Here is a 20,370-nt window from a genome sequence, read left to right on the forward strand (position 1 = left end):
CCAATGAATAAGTATGGTTTATGTAGTAATTACACTTTCCAAATAAATGTCAGCGACACCAGCAGATTTATCCGGCAATAATGCAAAGTATTTCCAAGAATGTGTGGGGTGATCCTACATTATCTAGAACTCATCGTGATACTGTTATTTAAACAGGAAAAAAACAAACAAACAAACAAACAAACATCCTCAGTCCGGGAACTGTGTCTGACAATATCCTTCAGTTAGATCAGCGGTCTCTTCTTGTTTGGAAAATGATATGGATTATTGATCTTACTGATTGATTGACCTTATTGATCTTTTCTATCCTGTAGGTCTAAGCGACACAGGCGAAAAGGTCAAACGTTCACACCGTCGGAGCCAAAACAGGCTGAATATGACACCCCGGGCTTCAGCTGGATACACAAACAATAGACTGTAAAAATGCAAATATATCAGAACATGTTGCAGGATGCCTGCCTTTCACACCTGTAAAGGTGCAAACGGACTCTCGTAATTTAATCACGAAAACAGAAGCATCGTGTGAAATTATACAGAATTTACTTGTCAGTGATTTTAGTATTACCGAGAACAAAAATCTTCTTGATCCAACTGTTTTACTTTACGACTTTAGTTTTTTTTCTGTTACAGCACCACCTATAGAAATCATTGCGTCTGTGCTGAAACACCTCTACAGACACACGGGCCGGTAGTTGTAATTGTAACCCTTATCGAGTTGCACACTATCTCCCTCCCTGCAACCATACGCTTGCCTGACCAGAAAGCTATCTGCGCATTTGTTCCCTTTTATATGGTAAGCGCTGTACTACTAATTGTGAGCCTTGCGCATGCGGCTGTGAGCTAAGTAATATGGTGGTGTTCAGGGAGATCGGAAGCTCTGCGGTGGGCGAACACACTTTGGGAATAAAATTAGATGAAAACTTTCATTTCCGAGCTTGGCGTGCGCTAGTCTAGTTTAGGGTCATCGTGTTGCGGCTTGTTCTGTGGGCGCCGTGGGTGGAGAACAGTGGTAGCGCACACAATGTCATGTGCAGTTTTGCACGCTGGGTATTAAAACAGCCGCATTTTAAAGACACCAGATTATTCAAAGGCGATGTCTATCTCGATCGTGGCCTTACGGACTGTGAGCTGCAGTGCCAGAGTGCACAGCTGGGCCGCTGCCCGCTCCGCTCTCCGGAGACTTTCTCAGAGGTGCTGCCCTGACAGGATCCCTGTGTCTGTGGGAGGAAGGCAGCCATGCAGACTATCAGGAGACCCACGGATGGGAAGGAGTGTGCATCTTTCTCACCCCGCGATGACTACAAACTTGCTCTCACCCGAGGAGCTGTTCCGAGAGAGATCGCTGCAGAGCTATCTGGAGAGGCTGGAGGCGGACTACAAGGACTTCTTGAAGAGAGTAAACACAGATGAAGGCCGACTGAACGAGGAGGAGAGTCTTAGAGCGCTACGGAGAAAAATCGCGACTTTGACCCCCTTAATAGATGATTTGATCACTTTGAGGCTAAAAGAGGAGGATTTGAAAGCCACAGAGGCTTTACTGAAAGGTGAGAGTAACGCGAGGTGCAGGTGATGAGCATCAGTCATCTGTGTATTTTCCAAAATACAGGACGCCATTATAAGAGACGTGGGAACTATGTGGAAGTGTATTTAACAAAGGAAAGAACAGACACTCCCACACACCCTGTCAATAAGTGTTGTCAAAGTTCACACTGGCCTCTTCCAAGTCTGTATCCAAGAGATGATCGGCTGAAGTTCCTCAGCTCCAGCTGAACTTCCAAACTAAAGAGTTTAAAGAGAGACTTGAGTGGATTAGTCTCCAGTTCTTCCAATGTTGCTAAAAGGCAAGTGTGTGGGGGGGTTACAGAGACACGATGCACAAGGTTTCTGCTATAGTTTTCACAATGATGTGTGCAAAAGGCTTAATCCTGTTACTGCATCGGTAGGGGCTAATGGCTTTTCCCAAATGCTGTTGTCAAGACTTTGCAATGTGCACTGCTTGGCACTAATATTATTACTTCTGTGCATGACTTGATCTTAGCATGAGTATTTAAAAATGCTTAGCCCTTTTTTGGATCTGATATAATATTTCCTGCCTGTTTGATTATGGATTTTTCAAAGATTGTCTGCAGGGAGGGGTGCTCTTTCACTCCTATGACCTTCAAAGCTGTCTGGATGAGGCGGGTCATTTGTGATTTAAAATGAACTGATAGATGGCCAAACCACACTGAAATACCATACCTGATAATGCTCTCGATTACAGCACGGTTGAAGAGTAGCATTACTTCCTGTCAAACCCCAAACACTCTTAGTCTTTGCAGGAAATATAAGCGCTGCTGAACTTTGGAGCAAACACTCAACATGAGTAGTCCAGCACAGGTTACTGTCTATGTGTACACCTAAGTACTTATATGAATCGACCTGAGTGATAAGTTCATTGTGGATTACTACCTGTGAGTGATCACCAACTGCTCTGGGATCGAAAACTATTTCTTCTTTTTTTAATTCGGAATTAGGCTATTGTTGTCACACCATTGCTCAAACCTTTGCATTTCTGACATGTATACAGATCAGCTGCTTCCTCTATGCATTAAGCCAAGAACAGCTGTATCATCTGAGAATTTGAAAATGAAGTTGCTTTGACTACTGCTTGTTCAATCACTTGTATAAAGTGTGAACAGAACTGGAGAGCTCACACAGCCCTGAGGGGCACCTGTGCTTATAGATCGTGACTCGGAAAGAGTTTTGTTGACCCTGACATACTGACGTACTGTGTATGATTTGTTTAAAATGAATGGTATGATCTTATAATGTTATGGTTAACGGACATTTGCTTATCAATAGATGGGGCTGCAGCAAATTAAATGGAGAGCTGAAGTAATAATAATAATAATAATAATAATAATAATTGCTCACACTTATATAGCGCTTTTCTGGACACTCCACTCAAAGCGCTTTACAGGTAATGGGGACTCCCCTCCACCACCACCAATGTGCAGCCCCACCTGGATGATGCGACGGCAGCCATAGTGCGCCAGAACACTCACTGATAGCTCCCCAGATATCAGTGGGGAGGAGAGCAGAGTAATGAAGCCAATTCATAGATGGGGATTATTAGGAGGCCATGATTGATAAGGGCCAATGGGAGATTTAGCCAGGATGTCGGGGTTACACCCCTACTCTTTTCGAGAAACGCTCTGGGATTTTAAATGACCACAGAGAGTCAGGACCTCAGTTTTACGTCTCATCCGAAAGACGGCACCTGTTTACAGTATAGTGTCCCCATCACTATACTGGGGCATTAGGACCCACATGGACCACAGGGTGAGCGCCCCCTGCTGTCCCCAGTAACACCTCTTCCAGCAACAATCTTAGTTTTTCCCAGTAGGTCTCCCATCCAGGTACTGACCAGGCTCACACCTGTTTAGCTTCAGTGGGTTGCCAGTTGTGAGTAGTACAGATGAAAAGTATTCCTAGTGTATTTAAAACTGGGAGCAAGAGGGACTTTTTGTGGGAATTCTTTAGCCAGCAGCCATATCGCCCTGAAACTCACATCTGGCAACCCACTGAAGCTCAGCAGATGTGAGCCTGGCCAGTACCTAGATAGGAAAAAACTAAGGTTGCTGCTGGAAGAGGTGTTAGTGAGGCCAGTAGGGGGCATTCACCCTGCAGTCTGTGTGGGTCCTAATACTCCTAGGTCACTATACTGTAAAAGGCACCGTCCTTCGGATGAGACGTAAAACTGAAATCCTGGCTCTCTGTGGTCATTAAAAATCCAAGGGTGTCTCTCGAAAGGAGTAGAGGTGTTACCCTGACATCCGGGCCAAATTTCCCATTGGCGTTTACCAATCGTGACCTCCTAATAATCCCCATCTATGAATTGGCTTCATCACTCTGCTCTCCTCCCCACTGATAGCTGGTGTGTGGGGAGTGTACTGGTGCACTATGGCGGTCGTCGCATCATCCAGGTGGGGCTGCACAATGGTGGTGGAGGGGATCCCCATTACCTGTAAAGTGCCTTGGAGTGTCCAGAAAGTGCTGTGTAAGTTGAAGCAATTATAGGAAGGCTCCACAGTCAAAACGTATGCTTTCTTGCTTCTCTTTTCAGCATGGAATAAACCTCTTACTTGTTCCTTGTTTATTATATGTTTATTACGATTGTCTTACTGGACAAGTCTCCTGAGCCGCTCTTTGTGCTCGTGTTTCAGACGACGATGCTGAAATACGCGAGCTTGCTGAAAAGGAAAGGGTCCTGGGCCAGGAAGAAGTACAAGGTTTGAAGAAAAAGGTAGAAGCCAATGCAGAAGCGTCCACCATTGGAGTGCACTAGAGGTTTTATGTTTTTTTGTCATATATATGTATAACTGATAAAAGGAGATTTTTATGTTGTACGTAAGGTTTAAAAGATTAAACATCAATTGCTTCAGGATGTTCAGAGTTCACAGCACTGTGGTCATATTTATCCTGCAGTCCATGTCATTTTCAGGTATTTATTTGTTTGCTGCAGTTCAACAGATTCCAAAAACTTTTAATGAATAAATGAATATGTTATATTGTACAGTATGTCCTTGCATTTATTTTTATATTGTTGGCTTGGATAGATTGGGTATCCATCAAAAAACACTGTGTGAAAAAAACCCTTTCAGCCAAGCTACAGTTTAATTAAAAAATAAAGCAATAACCTTTTTGTCTGGATGAGAGCAGGTAAACTGTGCCCAATATAGTAAATCATCAAATGTTTGGAGCTTGATCATGCATTTTCTGTAGATACAAATACCTGTAGGTATAAATGACTTACAAGCCAACAGAGGGTTTTAAAAAAAGACAAAAAGTGAATTTGTTTGGCTGAATGTGATTTCAGATCCTTTCTCACCTGGTTCCCACTGAAGAGGCTGACGAAGGCGACCTGGTCTTGGAGGTGACAGCGGGCGTCGGGGGACAAGAGGCAATGCTCTTTGCGGCCGAGATTTTCCACATGTACCAGAACTTCGCCTCTTTCCAGGGATGGAGGTTCGAAACCCTGGAGTATTTCCCCAGTGAAATCGGTGAGCGCTTGGAATTCAGAACGCAGATGACTCCAGAAATAGCTCAGTTGATCACTTTCTTGAGGAGAGACCACAGGAAGGACCTCCATTTTGCAATGCACAGCAGGACTCGCGATGGAGAAATGAAAAATACTAAGGCTTAAAATAAGTGTAATCTATGATATGTATATATGAGATAATCTAGTTAGGGTAAAAGGTTCTCCACATTTTACGTCTTTGTTGAAATATATATTGCAATCGAAAAGTGGATATTGATCTCAAGCTAGGTTACCTGGATATGTGCACTTTGCGGTGTGCCTTGTTGCCTAAGGGGGTACGTCTCTTGTTCTGACGCAGGGGGACTGCGGCACGCCGTGGCCAGTGTCAGCGGGGTGCAGTGCTACAGGCGCATGAAGTACGAGGGAGGTGTGCATCGCGTGCAGCGGGTGCCCAGGACCGAGAAGCAGGGCCGGACTCACACCAGCACCATGACGGTGGCAGTGTTGCCCCAGCCCACCGAGGTGAGGGGGTCAGTCGAGATAAAAGACCTCTGAGTGACTGCCGTCTACCTGCAGCAGGTGGACCCTGAGGCCGCAGCCCTGTGTTCTCCTTGCCAGACATTTGGAAGAGATTGGTGTTTTGCGGTCTGCGCCATTGTTTGAATGGTAAACCTTACCTTTACAGGTGGACTGTTCTGTTAAAAGTGGGCAGTCTCGTGCCCCTTTCCTGCTGTGGATGGGGGCAGCTTTCACTAATGTCACTGCAGGCTTGCAGGTGTCTGGCATGCAAGAGCCTGTATCGCAGACAGGTGTGAACACATCTTTGGGTCCCCAGAGACCAGAAGATCTTCAGAAACAAAGGGAAAACCTTTAACCCTTAAATCAAGTGCTACGTAAGATCTGCACTGTCACACCAGACTTTTCGTTGTTTAATACTGTAAGTATTAACAGTAGATTTACCATAATTCGATTTTTACTGTATGCTGAAATTGTAGGTCCTTTGTGATTTCCTGAATAGGATTCTGCAAGACAGAAAAAATTAGAGAATGCCTGGTCTGTTTGTTCCTGTTAAAAGCCGAACGTGCATCAACCGTATTATACAATTCTTGAATATGCCCAACATTTTGTGCACATCGAGGTGGGGTCAGTTTTTTCCCCCCAAGAACCTCAATCTCTGTTTGTTGTTTTGTCTTCCTTGCCGCAGATTAATTTCACGATTAATGCGAAGGACCTGCGGATCGAGACGAAGCGAGCCAGTGGAGCCGGAGGCCAGCATGTCAACACGACTGACAGCGCTGTGCGGATTGTACACCTCCCGACAGGTGAGGGGGCTTCCCTGCGTTTGTCTGGCCCTTTCCATCCCAAAGGAGCCCCCAAAGCTCTCCATGTACGGGAGAGAACCCACTTCATCCTCCGCGGGAACGGATGACAGGCGCACCGCATGGCAGATAGGGAGAACACGTGAGGACAGTTGAATTAGGGGCCCATTATTGGACAAGTAAGCCACTATTTCTGCAGGACGTCGACTTCAGTGTGGCTTCTACATTACTGGCCACTGCTGTATCTGTTGCAAATGTCACTATAGCAAATAAGCAATTGATTGACACTGGCTTATACAAAAACACAAGGCGAGGTGTCCAGTCCACGAGGTGCTTTCAGACATCTCTTCTGCTACAAAGGCTCAAATTAGTTGGTTATTCAAATACTCAAATAATGGGTGCAGCTCCTCCTCATATCAAGACTGAGGTGAAATCAAGAGCTGTTTATCTTGTAATTAAGGCAGTAACCTACAAATGAAAGCAGAATCAAGTAAGCACCTGCATTGCCATGTTTGTATGACACATTTCCAACATTCGGCATCTAATATTATTAAAAGCGGCCTCCAGTTTTAACTCGGGAGTTACAGATGCAGAAGTAAAATTTACTGCGATGGTCCTGCAGGGTACGACGAGAAAGGGGACAGAAAAAGAGGACCGTGTGGCCCATTTGGTTGTTAGTAGTTAATTGATTGAGGGATCTGATCCAGCTCTTTCTTCATAGTACAGCAAAAATACTTGGGTTGATTGCCCCCTTTGGTGTAAAATTCAGGTGTGGTTTCTGAGTGCCAGCAAGAGAGGTCTCAGCTGAAAAACAAGGAGAAGGCCATGACAGTGCTCCGCGCCAAGCTCTACAGCATGAAGCTGGAGGAGCAGATGAGCAAGCGGTACAGTGCGCGCAAGCTGCAGGTGGGTGCGCGTCCGACGCGGCGTCCGCAGCTCGAGAAGTCCGCGTGTTCGTTCAGTCTCTCGCTGGCTGGCAGTCCTCGCCAGCTCCTCATCCTGCAGGGTATTGTCTTTAATGTGCTGCCCTCTGATGTCCGAGGCTTCCTGGTGCTCGACAATCCACAATCCAGAGTCCAGAACGCCGTACTTTTGAGGAACATTAGTCGTTCTGCTTAAAAAATATCCTGTATGGCATCTGCTTAATTCCTTGCATGTTCTACAACTGGCACAGCAATTAATTCCACTACTGTATCAGCTGTCTGAAATGCCAACAACAGATCACTGTAGAAACAAACACTGAACTTACTGTATTTTTCCTGTTTACTTCATTCACTCAGAAGGAAAATATATATATATACACTCTTCCAAGAAAACACAAACAAATGGCTTCTATTTTGGCAGATTGGATCCAGGGGAAGATCTGAGAAGATTAGAACCTACAATTTCCCCCAGGACAGGGTGACTGACCACAGGATTAGCAAAATCGTGTACGATATCAAGAGCTTCATGCTGGGGAAGGAACAGCTCAATGACGTGATTCAATCTTTACAGGACTTTTCTGAGCAGGAATCTCTCTTGGACATTCTGAAAGAAAATGAACTCTGAGAGCTGATGTTGTTCGCTAGTTTGGTAATAAAATAAAGCTGTGCTTTAATTGAGCAGTGGGAATGTGTGTAATTTATTCCTGACCCCTGGAGAAAGCTCCACAGCTGAACTCTGCTTTCCATTTCAAGGTAGAATCAACCTCTGCTCGTTGGTTTGCAACCTGTACATTGGCACAGCTCCACATTCAGACTTATTCCTCCTTCCGGGAATTGTAAATGCTGTCAAAAATTAATGAAATTGTTTAATTACAGAAATGTGTGTGATCTTGTCTTTCCCACCAAAATGGGAAGGTTATTCAGTCATAAGAACGTTAAGGATACATTTTAAAAACTCCTTTGAATGCAGTCATCTCAAATTAAAACTAAACTTAATTTTTGATGTGACAGCATAGTTTCTTTTCTTGCACATTCATGGGCATTCAGTATAAGCTGCTATTTTTCAGTGGTAATGGGACTTTTTCAAAGTTTTTGCCTAATTGAAAGTCATTTATTTTTTGTATCTGTTGCTTTTTTGAGTGGTGCTAGTTTGGCTTATATGAAAAACCAAACTATCAGCATGCAAACAAGCTAGGTGGGCCAAATGTCTTCCAGTTGATTGTGACAAACACAAAGCATTGTAATACACTATTAAAAAAAAAGTTATTTATTTTAATGTATGCTAAAATATTTTACAGACTTAATTCTAGATTATCTTCGATTAAATGCATGCCAGCTGTACAGTTGGTTCACAATATGAAATCTTAAATTTTGAAAGAGACTTAGTATTTGCTTTACTATGTATATTTTACCAAGTAAGGATTATTACAAAAAATAAATGCCCTGGTTTTATCAGTTTATATGTGCTGAAACTTTAAAAATCAAAACCCGAAATCTTTTTAAAGTCTGAATTTAACCCCCTTGTCCGGTGAACCAATTTGAACCTGTGACGCCGGACGCCTTGGTGTGCTGGCTCTTGTAAGAAAAATGGAATTCGCAGCACAGTCCTTCTGGCGCTTGATCAGTGGACCCTGCCCGGAGGAAGTCCCTCCCCCTTTCTCACGCAGCGTCACGTCGTCAAACGCAGGACGGGAAACCCACGCGCGCCCAGTCGGGCTCCCTCCCCATTGGTCGAGGGGGCACTTTAAAGTCACACCCTCGATTCTGATTGGCTGCTGTCTTTTTGGATACGGAATTCAAACTGGATAAGAAACAGGCGGCAGGCGCAACTGGGGCTAGTGTAGTGCCACAACACAGCAGCCTGGGGAGAGTACCGCATCTGGAGTAGAGAAGGGGGAAGGATCACGCGTAAATTCTTAACACTACAAGAAGGTAAAATATGTCTCCCTTCCTCTGGGCGAATCGCGAGTTTTATCTGCAGATTGAGCTGCTGAACTGTAAGAGTTCTTGCAAGCGCTGCCAGCGGCTACCGAGTTTGAATGGCGCTTCTCGGTCTTGTTTTTTTTTTCTGCAGATTCAAAAAATTTCGTATTAATGTTCATTTTTTTTAGCAAAGGAAAAAAAAACGTTATTTACTGCGGTAATGTGTCGTGGCGGTAGCGATCCGGTTCCGTCGGTATTTTAGCGGTATTGGTGCAGCGTGTCCAGTCCGCGCGCGAATCCGTGCCGTGGGAGGCCCCTCGATCGCGCGCCACCTCCTGCCTAAAAATCCGACGGGTTGGACTCCAGATGTGAAAGGGTCAATAATTAAAAATAATGCCATTGTTGACGATTGCGATCGGTGTCGGGAATAATCCATTAAAAGGAAAAAGATTGTCTGCCCAGCCTCCCGGCAAATCAATTTGTTTCTGTCTGCATTAAGGCTGGATGCAACCGTTTGCTGTTTTACTTCAAGCGTTTTAAATGCAGAATCGATATTTTCCATCTTCCATGTTTGATTTATCCAAGTACGATAGTGTAAGATTCAACCTGGAGGTAAACATCCTGAAATATGGGCCTAACTTCCCCCCAGCTCCTGAACAACAGGGCTCTGTATTTGCATACTGTAGAGGCGCCACCGCGTACCTTGGGGGTGGGGTGGTCGTTCTGCGGACAACTTTCTAAAGTTTGTTTTTGACATCTAGAATACCCCCCTGCATTAGTGATTAATAGTCACCATTGAATCTGCTTGTTTTTTAAGGAACTATAGAAAACTGCTGTAGCTGTTGTATCGCAGGAGGTAGTGTCCGCGCTTTCTACTGCTAAGAAAGATGGGTGGTGATTTTCAGGCTGGCGTGAGCACGGGTCCATATACGAAAGCAAGCAATAAAAGTCCACAAGGCAGTTTGTGTTCCTATATGCATCACGTTTCTTTGGGTTGCAATTTATTTTGCAGGCCGTTATTTAGACATTTAACAATCCTGTAAACTGTATACAGTACCTAGGTACCCTTGACACGTTGGAACAAAACTGAACAGAGATTTAACAAAATTGTAGCAGGAAGTTTCATGACACGAGTCAGGTGCCAAAGCTGCCCACCAGGTCCCAGAGTCTTGAGTACTAAACGCTCCTCATTGTTTCTTTGACTTTACAGATATTTTAACCGAGTCCCGGAGACATGAAGTGCCCCTTCGCACCCCTCCAGAAACCCTCTCCCGTGAGAAGCGCGGAGAAAGACGACGGGCGACACGGCACCGCGGACTTCTGCCGGGAGAAACGTCCCCTGAAAGAGGAGCCCCCGGTGTGTTTTGACCCCCAGCGCCCGGGTGGCCCGGGAGCCAGCCCCGTCCTGCTCCGAGAGCCCCTCAGGGGCGTCCACAACAAGGAGAACCGCCGGACCTCGCTCGCCGTCGAGCTCTCCGAAAGCAGGGACTTCGACAGCGACTGCATCCTCAGTGGCAATGTCTCCCAGGAGGACAGCGGGTATCTGTCGCTTCACAGCAGCCAGACGGAGCAGGGGGAGCTCGGCCTCGGGGCCGCGGACGATGACCAGAAGGTGCCCAGGAGGCACCACCAGCACACCGGGTGCTCGCCGTCTGTGACCGCCTCTCCCTGCGGGGCCAGCCCGGTCGCGCTGGGGCTCCCGGTGCTGCATTTCCAGCAGACTGTCTGCAAGGAGTTGAGGAGGAGGTACAGGAGAACCCAGAAATTCGACTGGGGCGTCGTCGGAGAGGTCGCAGAGGACTTCCGACTCCAGGGGGTCGTAGGGAGGAAGATGGGCGTCGAGCAGCTGGACATTTTCGAGGAATTACTGGAGAGGGACATGAGACACGTCCTGGCCAAGATTTTACGCTTTCTCACGGATGTGGATTTGATCAAGTAAGTGTCATTCACGGTGATGCGGTTCCTCATTTGACTTGTTTGCTCAGCAGATGCCCTTGTTTAGGGTGAGTTAGGGTATGGACCTGTTGACTTTATGTGCGGGGTATAAGCAAGGTCAGCTCAAGGCTGGAGATGCAATGCTCTTGGGACACAAAATGAAATAACTTTTCTTGGCATAAAAGGTTTTGGGGAGGTCTACCTGTTATTGAAGCCAGTACCCTGGCTTCTTTTAGGAAGTGGCTGTATGTGATTTTGTTATTAATTATCCACTATTAGCCCAATGAGCTAGATGAGCCCAAAGACCCCGCCACTTGTTTGTATTTTATTTATGTTCACAATTAGCGTGGATGCATCGTTGGTGATGTGAACGGTTGGAGGAAAAGAGAAGCCAATCTGAGCATCAATATAAGATTGATATGGAAAGCAGTGGGGAGCGATGAGGGGTTCTAAATGTGGGCATAGAGAGGAGGTCTGGGGACCCCATTAGATTGGGAGTAGTCAAAACCATTCCTCGATCAGTGACATTGTGCCATTGTGTACATTGAATATCCCTCCAGAGTTAATCCAGAAAGGTTAAGGTTCTCTTCATGTGCTGTCCGTGATGCTCATGTCTTTTTTTTTCCTTCCTTTACATCGACAGCTGTCAAAAAGTGAGTAAAACGTGGCGGAGAGTCATCTGTGAAGACAAGTGGGCCTTCCAGATGTGCAAAACGGATAAAAAGGTAATATTCCGAGCGTTACGTCCCAGAGCATGCCAGAGTGTCTGGCATAGGGGAGGAAGGGCAGTCTCATTGCTCAGCTGACTGGGTGGAGAAGCACGATCTCGGTTTGCCAGTTGAATTAAGACTGGGTGTGCCCAAAGAGCTTTTTATCCGGGGCACATGAATACCTTAGCTCTTGGATACTTGGCTCTTACAAACAGTTCAATGGGATCCTTGATAATTGATTAGTTAGGAGAGCCTCTTACTCTTCAGCCAACACCACACAGAGCAGACGCATGGCCTAACATCACACTTTGAATTTGGCACAGCCGGTGGAAAGGGACTGGTCAATAAATTCTGGCATATTTTTACTTTTTTGTTTGAAGTCTTTTGACATTTGGGTGTTAAAATACAGGGCTGATCCTCCTATATTTTTGTTTTTTTAGAGAACTGTGCTGTGAGGGTAAAAGCAGTTATTTGTAATCCCAAGATCTTTGGCCGACAGCAACTTGCTGGTTATGTGTTGCTAGGTGCTCGGGAGAGATTGAGCTCATTTTTTCTTTACCCCGCCTTAGGATGCAGAAACGTCTGGGGATTTCACCACGAGGGACTTCGCCTTTTCCAGAGAGGTCCTGTCTTGCCTCCAGGTTGCGGCCTCTACTCCCGTCCACAAGCCACCCAGGAGGAAGGAGTGTGGGCCCAGCCGGCACACCGAGTTCCAGCAGGTACGGGCGAGTTCGTGCCAGGGAACGCGCAGGCGTGACGGGGTCACGGGCGTCTGGGGGGGGGGGTGAATCTCGGCACACCAGGCCAGGGTGGCGCCGCGTGCGGCCTTCACCTCACTCCAGGGGTTCTGGGATAGCCTCTGCTGTGGCTGTGGGGGACAGCGGTGGCTCTGTGGCTCAGGATCTGCGCCTGTGGCTGGAAGGTTGCCGGTTCAAATCCCGCGGCCGGCAGAGGAATCCTACTCCGTCGGGCCCCTGAGCCAGGCCCTTCACCCCAACTACTCCAGGGGCGCCGTATAAATGGCCGACCCTGCGCTCTGACCCCAAGCTTCTCTCTCTGTCTGTGTGTCTCATGGAGAGCAAGCTGGGGTATGCGAAAATACGAACCGGCTCGGATGCTGAGCCACAGAGCCACCCCACCACCCGGATGTCAGAGAGCGAGTCTTGGCACGATCGTGCAGAACGTCGACCGTGCTGTGATTCAGATGATAAGGTGGCGTGCGATTCTTCTCTCCACAGGCAGCAGATGCGTTGAAGCAGCACGAAGCCCTGAAGCCCTGCTCGCACTGCGGCTCCCCGGCCAAGTTCGACTCCTACCTGCGCAGAGCCACCTGCACCAGGGCCAGCTGCGGCTTTGACTTCTGCACCAGCTGCCTGTGCGCATACCACGGCTCGCAGAGCTGCAGGACTGGGAAAAGGGGCCAGGCCAGGGAGAAAACCACACTGCTCCCGGGCAGCAGCAGGAGCAAGAAGAACCTGAAGAGGCTCTGATCTGCCCCTTTTACTCATTTGTGTGAATGAACTCTTTTTAAATTATTTCTATGCATTCCACTAGACATTGCTCTGTATGGGTAAAAAAAAAGTGTTTATTTTGAAGCGGTAATGCACAAAGGCGTCTGCACACATTTTTATAGTGGGGGAACAATCATTTTATTTTTAAGAAAAAATTGACTTGAAGTTTTAATGTTTCTTCCCATTGCTAACTGGGCTGCCCCTGGGGAGGGTGCAGTTTAAATCAAATTTCCCGACTGCCAAAAGTTACCAGTGTTATGACGGGTATGTTTAAAATGTGAAAGAGCGTCGCGTTTTATCGAACAATTAATTTTTACAGTTTTAGATTTATAAGGGGAATTGGAACCGGTTCAGCTGTGGCATGTTCTCTTTTGAGAAGGCATGATGGACTGGCTAATCCCCTGCATCTTTGAAATGTCTGAATATGAGCTGTTTGATATGTAAATACAACTGTAAATATTTATAATACTGTATAATTCTATGTTGTTACAGTCTGAATAAACCTTTTTTTTTCTTTTTATGAAGAAAATAGCCTAACCTTTTTTTTAATTGTAATTCTGAGGTGTGGAGTGCTTATCCACACATGAATGACCTTTTTTTCTCTGCGCACCGTGTGAACCGTGCCCGTGATAAAAGATTGGGTGACTCAAATGGTTTGGGACTTGGAGAGAGCAATCAAAGTGTTCCAGTTTGTGTAATTTAGTAAGTGGGAAATTTTAAGTCAAAGCGTTTTACCACAACATTAAATTGCTGCATGCTGTTGTCCATTTTAATGGAAATGCTTTAAGGTTATTGGATCTATGTTGTTCTGTAGTACAGCTTTGAAAGATTTTGTTATATAAAATTTTGAAATATGAGGTGTCCCAGTCGGAACAAACCTTTCTGTAGCCAAGAACTTGAGCTAAACCCAGCAGTCCTGGTCCAGATCCTGGAAACCCTGATGTCGTTGACTTTAATGAAACAGCTGGTTCTGAAGTGCCTCTGATGTGAAATGTGGGTCATTTCAGGAAATGTGCAATTACCTATAGTAATGTTACTGTGCAAGCTTTTGCAGAAGAAAGCTCTTTAGAAGAATACATTTCTATCAGCCCTGCAAGTATAATTTTATCCTCTAGGTGGAGCAATAATACAATATTTTTTCTGGGAAGACATACAGCTTTACTGATCTGTGTTTGTGGTGTATTCTCATCTGCATAGACGCTGAAAACTGGAAGTGCAGGCGAAACGAAAAGAGAGGAGTGTATCTTGGCCTCAAAGAATTTCTCAGCATAAAGTGATGCAGTCGTGTTTAGGACAGAGATGGGCATCTTCCCTATTCAACATGGAAGGATGTAAATGAGACGCAGTGATCTGAGCATGATATCCAGGTGGCCATAATGGCAGGGGAAGTAGCTTCTTTCACATGTATCAGTGAGAGAAAGGAAAGGCTCCAGAGTGTAGCTTCAGCCCTGGCCTGTGTGAGTCTGATCTCAGCCCTGTGTACGGTATGGCTGGAGAGACAGGTGTTTTCTAGATTGTGAAGGTGTTTTTTAACTAGCAAAACTGTTTTTTTTTAAATGCGCAACCGCACACGGGAGGAAGGAGATGAGGAAGTGCATGCAGACTCCAAGAGCTCATGCCCGGGGCGGGCGGTGACTGTCCTCTGTGATGGCCAGAATGTCATTACAGTGCTGCCACCTGAGATCCAGATGTCCTCTTTGGACAAATCCCACTGCCCCTTGACAGCCATGTGCTACAGAAGCCGAGGCTGGGGCTCCCCAGAGTTGTCAGTCTGCTCCTGACGCCCCTCTTCATCTTTTGCAACACCTTCGTCCTCACTGTCCAGCCCCTCAGGCCGGACCTGGTCCGGGCTCAGTAGAATTCTCCCCTCTGGCTTTGAGGAGGGTGCAGCCTAGCATAAATGACATCTGAAGACAAGCGCCTCTCCCAATTGAAAATGAGCTTGGACAACAGGTTCTCTTTTTCGGTACGAGCCAGAAACTCCCAGGCCCCGGCAGTTCAGGTCTTAATGGGATTTCTGCCGTGCTCCTGGCTGAACTGGTGCCCCATAATAAGCAGTTCCTTCAGCTCCAGCACCTTTCCAGCTGGTCCACCTGGTAGACAGCCCTGCTGATCAAGAATCCTGACACATTAAAAGGATGAAAGCATAACAGGGAATCCACAGCGCACACTGGTGTCAGACATCAAACCTCTCTGCTCCTCTCTCCTCCCTTTGTCACATTTATGTGTAACTAAATTGCTCCGGGCGCTTTAACTGGAGTTGTGCAGTTTTGACCCGTGTTGTCTCAGCCCTGCTTGAGGTGCTCTTCCTGTTTGTATGCAATGGCATTTTAATGAGTCATTAAAGGAAGCAAATTCTCCGCACCTCCACCACCCAGCCTCTGCTGGAATTGTTAAGCTCCATTCAATTTAATCTTAATAGAAACTGCAGCCAAAGTTTGCCAGAAACAGCCTGCTCCGGGTCCCTGAAAGATGACACAGCACACATAGCAATTCACATTAATGACATTTGAGAAGACAAGTCACACACTCTTTTCTCTCGTTAATTCATTGTGCGATTTCACTGCCATTGTCTGTAATTCTTGCTCTGGTGTTATTCCCATTGTTTAGCAGCGACGATGACGACTGCCGTTGAATGTCAATTCCCCGGGCAGATTCCAAGAGCTTTTTAAATGCTCATCTCTTGTTCTCGTGGAAAGAGGTAAAGTGTGGGCTATTTGTTTTGCTCTTGTAACAGTAACAACAAAACAGTAGTTAACATTTCAATAATTGGCTGGTGTACCACAATTTGCACTGTTGCGGCTCTTCCAAACAAAATGAATTACCCATTTTCATGGCTCATTGTCATGGTAATAAATTACAGGTATTTTTTTTTCTGTCAAAAACTGCTTGTGAAACTAGAACACATACATCTCAGGTTAATGCAGCGTACCAAGTGACCCATTATTATAGTGAAACTCTTAAGTGAACATGTAATTTTAGGTCTGTAGGGTTGAAAACAGTGATTTCCAGTCCTGGTCCCGGTGACGAGCTGTTAGTGTTTCTTCCAGACGAACCCTTCATCGATTTAATGATAATGAGATGAATTTGAGCCCCTGCACATGTTGGAGTGTTAATCGTTGTACGTTTTGGAAAGTGAATAAAACTTGACTAGAAACAAAAACGCAAATATTAAATTGAAGCAACGTCTTAGATGAAGAAAGGCTTCAAGTATCTAATAAAGGGGGTTGAAACGAACCCCAGCAGGAGTGTGGGGCTCCGGGACCGGGATGGGGAACCACCAAGTTTAAAGGAGGCCTACTTCATTGCCAGCTACTGCCAAAGGATGGCATTTTTCATATCCATTACCTCTAGAAAGCACAACAGTCATTTTATTTAAGATAGGATAAGATTTTATTGTCCCCCTGAGGGAATTTTTTTATGGACACCCAGCAATCCTGTACATTTAAATAGAATGCAAAAAAGAGAGAAGAAAAACATTGCACATTATACTATTACAAAAGAAATAAGAAAAACATTGCATATCATTGTATTGCACATGTACAGTATAACACATAACAACATGTAACATTTATAACACATCACAAAACATATTGCACTCAAGTGGGTTGTAAGGGTCAAAATTGTGCTTATCCTTGACATTTGCGTTGACAGCTCTAATGGATAGTGGAACACAAGAATGTTTGTATTTGATTGATTTACATTTGGGAACCCTAAAACATTTGCCAGAAGGAAGAAGTTGATATTCAGAGTTGAGTATTTGGGAAGGATCCGATATAATTTCCCCTGCCTGTTTGATTATGGATTTTTCAAAGATTGTCTGCAGGGAGGGGTGCTGTTTCACTCCCATGACCTTCAAAGCTGTCTGGATGAGCCGGGTAATTTGCGATTTAAAATGAACTGATAGATGGCCAAACCACACTGAAATACCATACCTGATAATGCTCTCGATTACAGCACGGTAAAAGAGTAGCATTACTTCCTGTCAAACCCCAAACACTCTTAGTCTTCGCAGGAAATATAAGCGCTGCTGAATTTTGGAGCAAACACTCTCCACATGAGTAGTCCAGCACAGGTTACGGTCTATGTGTACACCTAAGTACTTATATGAATCAACCTGAGTGATAAGTTCGTTGTGGATTACTACCTGTGAGTGATCACCAACTGTTCTGGGATCGAAAGCCAGGACTGGGAACCCCAGCTCCAGCCTGAACTAAACAAAACTCCGAAACAAAGCTGGGCCCTCGCCAGCACTGGGAAGGGAGGTCCTCCTAGGAAAATCGTTGCTGCTGTGAGTCTGCCCGACCAGGAGCAGGAGGTGGCGATTTTCCACCTCAGCCAGAATTCCCTAAAGCCAATACTCTCGTGTGGTGAAACTGTCCTGTAGGAGGTGCTGTGTCTGCCCTTCAGACATGTTATTAAAGATCCCATGGCACCTGAAGAGTAGGGTTGTTACCCCAGTGTCCTTGCTAAATTCCTCTCCTGCCTTGTACAAATGGCCCCTTAATTCAACTGGTGAAGTACTGTCTAATGCCTCTACCTGATCTGCTAAATTGTGGGCCTGCTGGGCAACTCCTAGATGGGCTCTGTCCCCCAGTGGTGGATGAAGTGTTTTCCCTCCTATGTGGAGCTTCAAAATTCTAGAGCCCCATCTCTCTTAGTTCATGGTCATGCAGTAATATGCACTGAACATAATGCATTTTCTGTTCCTCCTCTCCCGTGTAAAGACTTCTCATTCATAGGAAACGTGGTTTGAGTTCCAGCAGCTGACAACAATGGTGACCACGGACCGATGAAGGGTCAAGGGTGACAGCGCAGGTGCTGAAAATCTCTGCAGGACGTCTCCGCTCTCCCATCTCAGGGGATCGGGCTCGGACATTCTTCCCATTCCTGTATTGATTGCTAACCCCGAGTGGGCAGTGCCACTTGAAGCAGATTGCATTATTGTTGGCAAACACAAAGAGCCTTTGGCTCATGTAGTTACAGGAGCCACAGATGGCTTTTTAAGTGGGCAGTTCGTGAGCATGCCTGTGCCAGTCTGTGTCACACTGTGTTTCCCACTGCCCCGAAAAAGTGGCTGCATTTGTGTTATTTTGTTAAACAGATAGAGAAGTGCAGAACTCTGTGGGTGGGGATCAATTCATCCACTGTGATGGGCAGAGCAGTCTTGTATAGAAATGTAGGGACAGTTAAGAGAAAGCATTGTGTGCTGTGAGTCAGACATTCTTCACAGGTCTGACAGCACCAGCTGCTGGTAAACAAAAGGTCAAGCATTATTTTGTATCATTACCTAAAATGTTTTACGCGAAAGCTGCATTTCAAGGGCTTTTCAATGAACTCCCTTCCAGTCCACGTACTGTATCTGAGGACATTCGCCTGTTTCTCCCTTGCCTAGGCTGCACTGTTCTCTCAGAACCCTTCCTGCTCTTTGTTCTACAAAGCGTATTGTGGGTTCAAGTACTAAGATTAGAGAAAGAAATAAAAAAGTGTCTTTGGGTGACAGGGAGTGAGGCGAGATTAGTGAATGGTGATTAGTGAGGATATTGAAGTAATTAAAGATTGGAGTAAGTGAAACCCTGAGTAAAGAAGACCAAAACATATTTCCCTGCAGAGAGGACCTGCAGGAGTTCCCCTCAAAGTCATTTTGTTCTCAAATAAAAACTTAATTTCCTTTGCACTGGAAATGGCTTCAAGCGTGCACTGAGCCACAGACCATAACCTGTACATGGCGTATGTGGAGTCCCACAACAAGATCTATAATAGACAGGTCGTGGGGGAGCACAGACACACAAAAGAAACTGTAAGAAAAATCTCACTGCTCTTTATTTACAGTGCAAGGGCACTCAACCAAATACAGAATAAGAGCTTAACTCTGGCTGAGCTCTAGCTAAACATCTGTCAAGTAGTTAAGCTGTTACTGGCATTACCTGAAGTTTCTTACAGAAACTCTTTCCAGAAGTGCTCTTTTTCACAAAGCGAGTCTCTCTCTAAGAAACTTTTCCAGCTCACATCCAGTGCCCACAGGCTTGTCTCTCGGTTTGCTCCCAGCTCTACAGGCAGTGAAGGCTGACGGCCCACCTGGTAGTTACCACTTCCTGGTTTTAAATGCCACTCAACCAATCAGTGGAAGACATTTTTGGTGACTGTGGATGGCAGGTCATTCTCCAAAGCTTTCTAGGGAAAGTGATTTGAGTAGAATCGGAATTGCCATCTTATTTCCACCTCCTACTCTCTTATAGTCACTACATTTCAAATGTGATTAAATTCATTGGACTTGGGTGCTGCTAAGAAGTCTCCACAGCTCATGCATACTCATACAATAGGGAAGGACATGTTAGTAAGCCAAGGAGAATTCAATAATTACTGCAGAACAAAGTGCTTTTTAAATGAACAATTCCAGTTAGGATTAAAATTATGAAATAAAATGATCAAAACATGCATCTCTAAAACCAACTATGAGTTTTGTTATGTAACACAGCAACTCTTTACATATAGGAGGGGACTACTTCTGTCCACCTCTGAATTGCAGCACATATGTGTGACATGTAGCAGCTATTCTGCTCCAGCAGAATGGAATTAGCCATTCTGTACTGCTGTTGTGCCAGGGTATTTTTAATGATCAAATAGGACCTCAATTCAAGTCGTCCAAGGGCACACAGCTCCTGGTTACCTTAATGAGTTATTTGTTTGTTTTTTAAAATCGTCCTCTGGTCCAGGGGCAAGAGCGCCACCTACTGGTCTACCAACACCACTTGCAGCAGCAGCTGGGTTTTTCTTGGAGGACAAGTTTTGCTGAGCCTCTGAGATCTGCTGAGATAACCAAAACAGGATGGTAATGCTGCTACTAAACTACTTTGTCTTCAGCAGTTTAGGACTAAGGCAAAGCGTTAAATTGTTCCAATTGAGCAATAATTAATTCAATTAGACGATTAAAATCACAAGAAAGTGTTTACGTTTTTGTCATTTGTTATTCAAACAATCTGCCAGACACTTTTGGTAGCCAGCAAAAGCTAGTTTTACACTTATTAT

At 45.4% G+C, this 20,370-nt stretch overlaps 2 protein-coding genes across 3 annotated transcripts; both read left to right on the forward strand.

The window, feature by feature from the left end:
* The first annotated feature begins 835 nt into the window (after positions 1-835).
* Positions 836-7,940, forward strand: mtrf1l (mitochondrial translational release factor 1-like). Of its 2 annotated transcripts, none has more exons than XM_069179975.1 (7): positions 836-1,544; positions 4,206-4,285; positions 4,859-5,042; positions 5,379-5,542; positions 6,225-6,342; positions 7,109-7,245; positions 7,684-7,940. In XM_069179975.1, exons 1-7 carry the CDS (start codon positions 1,094-1,096, stop codon positions 7,885-7,887), a joined length of 1,338 nt encoding a protein of 445 aa, XP_069036076.1. In that variant the 5' UTR covers positions 836-1,093; the 3' UTR covers positions 7,888-7,940. The 2 variants fall into 2 exon arrangements, with proteins under 2 accessions (XP_069036076.1, XP_069036077.1); XM_069179976.1 differs by lacking the exon at positions 836-1,544 and adding an exon at positions 1,551-1,841.
* A 1,103-nt stretch (positions 7,941-9,043) lies between these two features.
* fbxo5 (F-box protein 5) lies at positions 9,044-13,838 on the forward strand. Its single transcript, XM_006638464.3, has 5 exons — positions 9,044-9,194; positions 10,396-11,120; positions 11,764-11,845; positions 12,400-12,549; positions 13,069-13,838. Exons 2-5 carry the CDS (start codon positions 10,420-10,422, stop codon positions 13,318-13,320), a joined length of 1,185 nt encoding a protein of 394 aa, XP_006638527.2. The 5' UTR covers positions 9,044-9,194; positions 10,396-10,419; the 3' UTR covers positions 13,321-13,838.
* The last annotated feature ends 6,532 nt before the right edge of the window (positions 13,839-20,370 follow it).

The sequence above is a fragment of the Lepisosteus oculatus genome, chromosome 17 (genome assembly GCF_040954835.1).
Source record: "Lepisosteus oculatus isolate fLepOcu1 chromosome 17, fLepOcu1.hap2, whole genome shotgun sequence".
NCBI classification, from domain to species: domain Eukaryota; kingdom Metazoa; phylum Chordata; class Actinopteri; order Semionotiformes; family Lepisosteidae; genus Lepisosteus; species Lepisosteus oculatus.

Excerpts from the sequence above, each read along its gene's own strand:
- mtrf1l (XM_069179975.1), top strand. The coding sequence starts at position 1,094 with ATGTCTATCTCGATCGTGGCCTTACGGACTGTGAGCTGCAGTGCCAGA. Across the intron at positions 5,543-6,224 it reads TGTTGCCCCAGCCCACCGAG|ATTAATTTCACGATTAATGC; the intron begins GTGAGGGGGTCA and ends TCCTTGCCGCAG. Across the intron at positions 7,246-7,683 it reads ACAGTGCGCGCAAGCTGCAG|ATTGGATCCAGGGGAAGATC; the intron begins GTGGGTGCGCGT and ends CTATTTTGGCAG.
- fbxo5 (XM_006638464.3), top strand. The coding sequence starts at position 10,420 with ATGAAGTGCCCCTTCGCACCCCTCCAGAAACCCTCTCCCGTGAGAAGC. Across the intron at positions 11,121-11,763 it reads ACGGATGTGGATTTGATCAA|CTGTCAAAAAGTGAGTAAAA; the intron begins GTAAGTGTCATT and ends TTACATCGACAG. Across the intron at positions 12,550-13,068 it reads GGCACACCGAGTTCCAGCAG|GCAGCAGATGCGTTGAAGCA; the intron begins GTACGGGCGAGT and ends TTCTCTCCACAG.